Source organism: Arachis ipaensis, chromosome B03, assembly GCF_000816755.2.
Source record: "Arachis ipaensis cultivar K30076 chromosome B03, Araip1.1, whole genome shotgun sequence".
Classification (NCBI taxonomy): domain Eukaryota; kingdom Viridiplantae; phylum Streptophyta; class Magnoliopsida; order Fabales; family Fabaceae; genus Arachis; species Arachis ipaensis.
Genome location: NC_029787.2, coordinates 106,121,483 through 106,130,926, shown reverse-complemented (window position 1 = coordinate 106,130,926; position 9,444 = coordinate 106,121,483). Strand labels below are relative to the sequence as shown.

General features: G+C 36.3%; 1 protein-coding gene across 1 annotated transcript; it reads right to left on the bottom strand.

Moving 5' to 3' along the window:
* On the bottom strand, positions 5,174–6,391 carry LOC107633500. The gene has a single exon (XM_016337120.1). It carries the CDS (start codon positions 6,389–6,391, stop codon positions 5,174–5,176), a length of 1,218 nt encoding a protein of 405 aa, XP_016192606.1.

Here is a 9,444-nt window from a genome sequence, read left to right as displayed (position 1 = left end):
GACCCCTTTAATTGAGCGCTAGTCCAACCTTTGCATCTACTCCTTGAACCTTCAACCATAATGAGCCTAAATTTACACCGCCAACCACTAAACATCCTCCTTTTACGATTCATTCCACAAAGCGCCCTAAGTTGGCCATCCGTTTTAAGTAAGCCAAATTCGAGTGGGATAATAAAGCTAAGAGTTATGAGTTTTACCCGCTCAAATGAAGGATTGGATGGTGACTTAGGTAGAGAAGTTCCCAATGATCTTGATAATGCATGTTCCACTCCCGTCCATCCTCTTCTAGGGGCTTCTACCACTTGGCAAGGTTCTTCAAGCTCGACCTCTTGCCAAGCTTCCTCAATTTCAAGTTCTTCCTCACCAATTTTTTCAAGCTCTTCCCCATCATTCAAATCATAAATAGGAGGTTGAGTGAAATCTACCTCAACATCAATTCCAAGTTCAATGGGGAAGGATCCCTCAAGCTCAAATGGATCATATGTTGATGCGGAATCATCATAGATAGATAGGGGAACTTGGTGCTTGTGCCATTTCTTCCAATTCTTCAATCTCAATATGCCTTGGAGGTTGTGCATTATCCTCCTTAACATCATTTTCAAACTCCATGGAAGAAGGCACTTCAACTTGAGATTCCTCTTTGCACTCAGCATCTCCTAAATCTTCAACCACTTCCTTTGGTCCATTTATCTCTACTTCCTCCCCTTGTTGCACTTCTTGCTTTAACTCCCCTTCTTAACCTTGAAGCTTCAAGTTCACTCCCTCACTATGCTCTTTGGTTGCTTCTCCACATTCAACAATAGGAGTGCCTTGATCGTATAAGCTTAGGTGGGAAGCCATGTTGTCAATGGCTTTCGCCATGGTAGCAACCATAACTTCTAGCTTCTTTAGCTCCTTTTGCCTCTCTTCTTGCCTTTGGATATAAGAGCTAATATCTCTTCGTTGTTCTAGTATGAAAGCATGGAGAGCTTCATCAATTGAAGGAGGTAGTGGAAGAAAGGGTTCGTTGTTTGGAGGAAGAGTGTCATAGTTGGAAGGTGGTTTGCATTGGTGAAAGTCTTAAAGTGGTGTATGAGGAAATGGTGGTTCTTGGGAGTATTGGTATTGGAAATGTGGTGGCTCTAAGTGTGGTATATGGTGGTTGGAATGGTGAATATGGGTTATGGTCATATGGAGGTGTTTGGTGGTATAGGGCTTGTGAGTGAGGTTGACAACAATGTTGAGGGATTGGTTCATAATTATGTACATTATGGGGTAGATTGTAGCCATAAGAGATTGGAGGAGGTTGTTGCCATGAAGATTGACCATAAACATGTCGCTCCTCCCTAATTTGATATCCATTCCCACAATGTGGTTCCTCATTGAAGCTTTCATTTCCTACAACATAGTTGTAACCAAACTCATAGCCAAAGTGATGAGAATTCATAGTGACAAGAGAAAATAAAAACAAATACTAATAAGACTAATAAAAACTAACTCCTAAAGCAAGCAAAAACTAACAAATAAGCATATTCACAATATCAACATATATACAATAGCCAATAACATAACACCATTGCAGTCCCGCGGAAACGGCACCAAAAACTTGAAAGAGTATTATCGTCGGTTAGGAATTTCCCACAAATAATTCCGTTGATAGTATAGTTCCCAACCAACAAATAATACTCAATTAAAGTTTTAATATGGTTGTCACAAGTACAAATCACAATAAAAAGTAAATCGAAGTATTTAAACCTCGGGTTGTCTCACAAGGAATTGCAATGAAGTGCTCAATTATTGGCTATGAAAGAACAAGGGAGTTTGATTTGGTGATTGACAAGAAAAGTAAATAACAAGAAAGCAAATGAAAATCAACTAATAAAGAGAATGAAAAGAACTCTTGGCTAAGGCATGGAAATTGAGATCACCATCCTTGTCTACAAACCATGTGTTGACAATTATGAGGAACCAACCCATCAAGTCTACTTCCATCCTTGAAGTACCTCAAAAGTCTACTTCTATGCTTGAAGTACGTCAAATAGGCTTGATCAACATAAACCCATAAGTTCCAACCTAGCTACTAATTGACTTAGTAGTAGGCTAGCGTTAATAGGTATCAAATTGACCACTAAAGGTTCTCAAATCACTAATTCAATGAGACTCAATGACTCAAGGTCACCCAATTCCCTTAGCCTAGGCCAAGAGTACAAAAAACTACTCTAAAACTAGTGAAAATATTTTAACAAACACCTAGAGTGCAATAAAAGTAAATATCATAAATTGCAAGAATTAATGAAAACCATAACTAACACAAACAAGAAATCAACAATAGTAACTAAGATAAACATAAAAAGACATGGAAACAAAAAATTACATTAGAAGAAATCCAAATCCAACAAGGGTTCATAAATATAAAAGAGAGCAAATAAGAAATTAACAAGAAAAATTAAGAAGATTAAGATAATAGAACACTAAAATATAAAGAGAATTGAAATAAAAACAAGAATTAAAAGTTGGATCTAAGAAAATTTAACCTAAACTATCCTAAATTCTAGAGAGAAGAGAGAACTTCTCTCTCTAGAATTCTAACCTAAAACATGATGAAAACTATACTGACTACTCCCCCTCCCCCATTCCTTTACAATTCTTGGGTTCAAAAGCATAAGAAATGAGTTGGATTTGGGCCTCTTTCAGCTCAGAAATTGCCCCCAGCGTATTGCCTTTAAGTTGGTCACGTGCCGCTTGTCACGCGTACGCATGGGTCACGTGTATACGTCACTAGCAACTTTTCTTGTCACGCGTATGCGTCGATCACGCGTGACGATTCCTTACCACGCGCACGCGTGGGCCACGTACATGCGTCACTAGACAGATTACCAAAATCCCATTTCTTCATGAATTCTCCATTTTTGCATGCTTTTTCTTCATTTCTTCAACCCAATCTTTGCCTTCTAAACCTGAAATCACTTAACAAACATATCAAGGCATCGAATGGAATTAAAGTGAATTAAATTTAGCAATTTTAGGGCCTAAAAAGCATGTTTTCACTTTTAAGCACAAATTAGGAGAAATTCACAAAACCATGCTATTTCATTGAATAAATGTGAGATAAGTTGATAAAATCCCCTAAATTTAACACAAGATAAACCACAAAATTGGGCTTTATTAGCTTACAATCAATAAACCCAAAATCTGTGAGCATATCAACTACATATTTTCTTTGATATAATGCAATTTCCTTGTTTGATCGGGCCACCTCAAATCCAAGAAAAAATTTTAGGTCCCCAATGTCCTTTATGCGAAATCGATCATCCAGCACCCTTTGATGTTATTGATTTCCCTCATATCATTCCCAGCCAACACTAGGTCGTCCACATAGACCAAGATTGCTGTGAAGCCATGATTGGAACACTTCGTAAATAAGCTTTAATCGGATCGGCATTGTTTGTATCCAAGATCAATCAGGACTGACTTGAGTTTATTGTTTCACTACCTGCTAGCTTACTTCAGGCCATACAATGACTTTTTCAATTTGCAAACTTGACCCTTATCAACACAGAGCCCCGGTAGAGGTGTCATATAAACTTCTTCATCTAGGTCTCCATGAAGGAATGTGGTGTTCACATCTATTTGTTTCAAAAACCAGTTATTAGCTGCTGCCAAAGCAAGAATAATTCGAAGACTTGTTAGCTTGAGAACCGGACTGAAGGTGTCTCGATAGTCAATTCCAAGGACTTGAGTCTATCCCTTTTCTGCTAGGCATGCCTTATGTCTCTCAACACTACCATCAGGGTTGTATTTGACCTTAAAAACCCACCTGCACCCTATGGCCTTCTTACCGACTGGTAGAGTAGTGAGCTTCTAGGTTTTGCTTTTATTTAGAGAATCAAGTTCAGATTGGATAGCCTTTTTCCAACAAGGTTGAGAGATTGCCTCTTCATAGTTCTTGGGTTCAATGTTTGTGGACAATGCAATCGAAAATGCTCTATGTGATGGTGAAAGTTTGTCATATGACAAAAAGTTTGACAGGGGATACTTACACTGAGACTGTGTGAAATTGCCAAGATTGGAAGTGACGTTTAGGCACTGGTAGTCTTAAAGATATGAAGGGCGACTCCTGATTCTTGTGGACTTTTTTTGCACAATAGGTTCAGGATCATGATGAAGGGAATTAGAGGCAGCCTCTGCCTCAGCACTTTCATTTGTATGCGAAGAATTAATTTGTGAATTTAAATGTTCATTTTGTGTGGTGTGTGAAGGTGTGAAGTATGTATGAGGTAAAGTATGTGGAAATAAGTCATAAGAAAAAGGGTCATAATGTGGGTTGTAACTCACTGGTGCAGAATTTTGTGAAAAGGTGTTTGAAGTTGTTTGTGTGTGGAAGGGAAAATGGTCTTCATAAAAATGCACATTTCTGGAAATGAAAATTTGTCTTGTCGTTAAATCCATTAATATGAATCCTTTAACACCCTCCCTAAATCCTAGAAATATGAATTTTTGAGCCCTTGGGCGTAGCTTATGTCTTCCAACTGTTATAGTGCAAGCATAAGCTAGACATCCAAAGATTTTTAAATTTGAAAGATTAGGAAATGTTTGGTAAAGAAGCTAAAATGGAGACTTGTTTTGCAAGAAGGTGCTTGGGATTCGATTGATGATGTAAACTGCATGCAAAGGAGCAAAGTTCCAAAAATATTTGGGTATATCAGACAGAAAAATCAAGCTACGAGTGACAGCCAACAAGTGTTGATGTTTCCTCTCAATAATGTCATTTTGTTGAGGGGTTTCAATACATGATGTTTGGTGAAGGATTCCATTTTCTACATAAAATTGAGGCATTAAAAATTTCAGTCCATTATATGTTCTAATGACTTTTACTTGGCTGCCAAACTGTACTTTTGTAAATTGAATAAAATTCTGAACTATTTTGCTTACTTCTGCTTTTGTTTTCATCAACAATGGTTAAAAAAAATTTGTGCCCATTAATGGATGGAATTGAAAGAGGGTCCTATATGTCAATATGAAGAAGATCAAATACATTTTTCGAAATAGTAGTGCTGTTTGCAAAGCTCAGTTTTCTTTATTTCGCAAAATGGCATGTGTCACAAGGTGCAATTTTATTACTACAGTCAATGAAAGGAAAATAAGATTTCATAACATTCAATCTTTTTAAAGACAAGTGTTCTAACCGAAAGTGCTAGAGGTTTATTCCCTTTATTTCAGGTTTAGGTAAACTCATGAAGCTTGCTGCTTGTGTAAATTCAGGTCTTACTGCTTCAGCATTCAGTGCATAAAGTCCTTCACATGCCTTAGCTGTGCCAATCATCTTCTCCGAGTTGATATCCTGAATCTTACACAGTTTGTCATACAAATTCACGTGGCAATGCAAATGAAATATGGCCTTGGAAAAAGAAATTAGCTTAAAATTGAAAAAGGGTATATACAATGCATCAACAAGGTATATGTTCTTTGAAAAGAAAATAGTTCCAGCAATTTTGCTAATGGCTAGTGCACCATTAGAAAATTTGACAAGAATTGGAGCTATTTCATGATATGACTGAAAATCATTGAGTGAGTATGACACATGGTTTGTAGCCCCTGTGTCCACCACCCAAGATGCATATTTTTTATCTGAAATGTTTAATACAAGTATACTTGATCTAAAATGTATGACATGTGCCAAACTACCTGGATGAGGTGTTAGTAAAGGCTTTAGAGTGTGTGGCTCAGCACTATGATTTGGTTTCTGATTTTCTTTGTTGAGAAGTGCTAGCAAAGATGATTTTTGTTCTAGTGTGAAATCAAAGATCTGTGACCCACTGCTCTTTCCGTTGTAAGGAAATCTGAGATTTTTATTTCTTCCCTCAAAATTTGATGCACTAATGTTCATGATCGCAGTGTTGTGCCTCTGCTGCATATGTGGTGGATATCCATGCTTTTTATAGCAAGTGTCGATGGTATGTCCGGACTTACCACAATGAGAGCACTGCATCTTGCCTCGTCCTCCTTGACCTCTTCCAAAACCTTGATTCCTGCCTCCTCTACCCCTCCCTTTTCCTCTGCCGTGTGAATCTTCTACAGTGTTTAAGAGAGTGGCGGATTGAGCTGCTGCAATGAGTTTATTATATGAGGTAAAATCAAGGCTCTGGAACTGCCTTTCTTGTTGTGTGAGAAGTGAGAAAACAGTATTCAGACTTGGAAGCGGATCCATGAGCATAACCTGAGACCTTGCTCCAGCATATGGTTCATTCAGTCCTCTAAGAAATCGTGTCACTTGATCTTTTGTTCTAAAATTTCTTACAACACCTAATCGACAATTGCAATCTCTTCCACAATTACATGAAGGAATTGTTCTAAAGCTATCTAATTTCTCCCACATTTTCTTCAATTCAGTAAAATATACTGTCACATTCATATCTCATTGTTTGAGAGCATACAACTCTTCTTGTAATTCAGCTAGTCGAAATTTATCCTCCTGGTAGTACCTATGCTTTAATTCATCGCAGAGGTCTAATGTCACATTGTTCCAACTTACACTTTGAACAATATCAAAATTTAGACTAAGGTTTAACCATGCAACTACAAAAGTATTGCAACATTCCCAAGCTTCATAGGAAGGATCGTGTGTCTCAGGTCTAGGCAAACTACCATCAATGAATTTGATCTTATTCTTAGATCTCAGAGCTCTAACCATAGATCTACTCCAATCTCCATAATTTTTTCCATTAAAAATGACATTTGTAATAGCAATACCTGAATTTTCAGACGGATGCAAGAAGAAGTGATTCGAAGGATCTTGATTGAATCTCCACTATTCTGACTAACTTGAGCATGAATAGCAGAAAGCTGACTCAAGAATGCAGAAATTCCATGCGGATCAAGGTTTTCTAATGGCAATCGCACTTGCGGATTCGCTCCCGCAGTGTCACGAATTGGATCCATTTACTGCACGCTTTGCATTTTCAGATCTTGCGTTTGTGGTGTTCAAGCCTGAAATATTGAGTTCCTCCTTCGATCCTAATCTCAGGTGCACTCAGTGAGCTCCACGCTCACCGTACTATATACTGCCTTGAAAGTTCTTAGGAGAATAAAAGAGAAGGATATTGTTTCATGGACAGCCATGATTATTGGTTATGCACAACAAGGTATATTTATTGAAGCTTCTAATCTCTCTGAAGAAGAAAAAGAAGAAATAGAATGTAACAGAGTTCACTAATGGAGTGGATTAGGATTATAAAAAGGAGGGATCAAATTGGATGTTAAAGTGGTAAGTCAGAGCCAGCTTAGTGCTTTATTTGCAAACTTAGCATTGAAAAAGGTCCAAGAACCAATATAGTAAATTTTAAATTTGAAAGACTAAAATAGAGAAAGTCATAAATATCAGGAATCACTATAAAAATTTAGTCGCTCTTCTCTTTCTACTCTCACCCTTAACATGGTATGCTTATGTCAAAAGAACACCTCTTAGCACACCTATTTTCCAAGAGTCACCTTCCCATTTTCGACCTATACCATATTATCCCTTTCAAGTGAGATGTTTCCATTATCCTTACCTACGATTTCTCATCTCAGTTGAGGATTGTGGTTTGGGTCGAAATGACTTTTGCAAGTACTTTTAAATTTTTATTTAATATTTTTTATGTATACAAACATTATGTATAATATTCTAAATAAATAAAAGACACAAAGTATAATTTTTTTTCATTATACAGCAAACAACTTATGAATTTGATTTAAATTTTTTGAAACATTTAAATAACTATTTAAAAGGTGCACATAAAAAGTCAAAGCAAAATTTAGTCTTTAAATTTTTTTTTCAATACACTACAAGAAAAAAGGCCTGTCGGCACACTTTTTTCTTGTCACGCTTTTAAAGCGTGCCGAAAAGTGGTCTATGGCCACGCTTTTATGAGGGTGGCCACTCATTTGTGATTTGGCCACGTTTTTTTTTGCTTCACTTCTCTACTTGTGAAGTGTATGGGAAAACGATTGGAAGCTTTCTCCCCAAAGATAGTTATGCTTCTGTTGATTGGAGACTGTGGCTCTCTTTGGTAAGAACTTGGTAGGGGTAACTTGGTAGAGGTACCTTTCCCTGCTTGATTTGTTATGAAGACTGTTTAATATATTTCAATACTTGGTGTTGATTGTGCATCAGGTTCGTCTTTTGTCCTTGCCCTAACCTATTGATGTCTGGAATCCTATATTGTACCTTTATTTATTCAAGATTTAATTAAGGGTCTTGTTAACAAGTGTTAAGGCACTTGCTAAGAATACTATAAGAACAAGTAAATGTTAATTTTTTTAATTTTTCTGTGCACTTAATGCAAACCAAAACTTTTCTATTTTCTCTCTTAACCAATGCCCATAGGAAACTCTTAAGTTAAATCTTTTAAATTAATTTTTAAGGCTCTAATTGTATAGTTTGATCAAATTTTTAAGGCTTAATTACGTCAGTCCTTCTCAACAGCTGTTAAACATTCTGAATTTCTGATAATTGAGTCTTTTGTTCTTAGCAGTCTCTGCCTATTGATGTAGAAAATGAATTACACTCTATTTTGAACTTAATCTTGTAGTAATATGTTGCCTAAGTTTGTTTTATATTGGCCTTAATACATGTTACTTGTGTAACTTTTGTCCATCCATTGGTTATTAGGAGATACGTTTACTGATGGATCAGTTAAATACACAATGACTTCCATGAATGTTCCTGAACTTGTAATGTCATTATCAAGTATTTGATTTTCTTGGTATATCAGTTGTAGTTTTCAAAAGCTTTGAATCGCTTCTAGAAAGAGGATCCTACATTCCGTGTTGGTTTAGACCCAGAGAGTGGGCAGGTAATGTTCTATTCTATTTATCTAGATCATAAAAGTGGCAAATTTGTTGTACTTGCAATGACATAGTTTACCTTTATCCAATTACAATCTGGGACGTTTTAAAAGCGTGGCGATATGCGTGCTTTTCGGTACGCTTTTTAAGCGTACTTATAGGTTAAGACCTATGGCCACGCTTTTTAAGCGTGACAAGAAATGAAAGCGTGCCAACAAGAAAAGCGTGCCGATAGATTCACAAAAGCGTGGCGATAGGGCAACCGGCACGCTGGCAGATGTGACCCTTTCAAAAGCGTGCCGATAGCTCAAAAAGCGTGGCGAAAAGCTATCGACACGTTTTTTTGCACTTTTCGGTACGCTTTTAAAGCGTGGCAGAAAGCTTATTTTCTTGTAGTGATAAAACTTGATCATTCACAGTCATTTTTTTTAAATTCACTTGACATAAAATTATTAAATTTTAAAGATGAAAAGATTTTATTTTTTTAATAATACTTACAAAAAATCACATCAAAATATAATCTTTTAAATTTTTTAATAATATATATTTAATATGTAATTTTTTTTCATATTTTTAAAATTTTTAAAAACTTATTTATTATTTATATCTTTTAAAATTATTTTTGATATTCATATAAAT

Coding starts and splice junctions, on each gene's coding strand:
- LOC107633500 (XM_016337120.1), bottom strand. CDS start 6,391: ATGAATGTGACAGTATATTTTACTGAATTGAAGAAAATGTGGGAGAAA.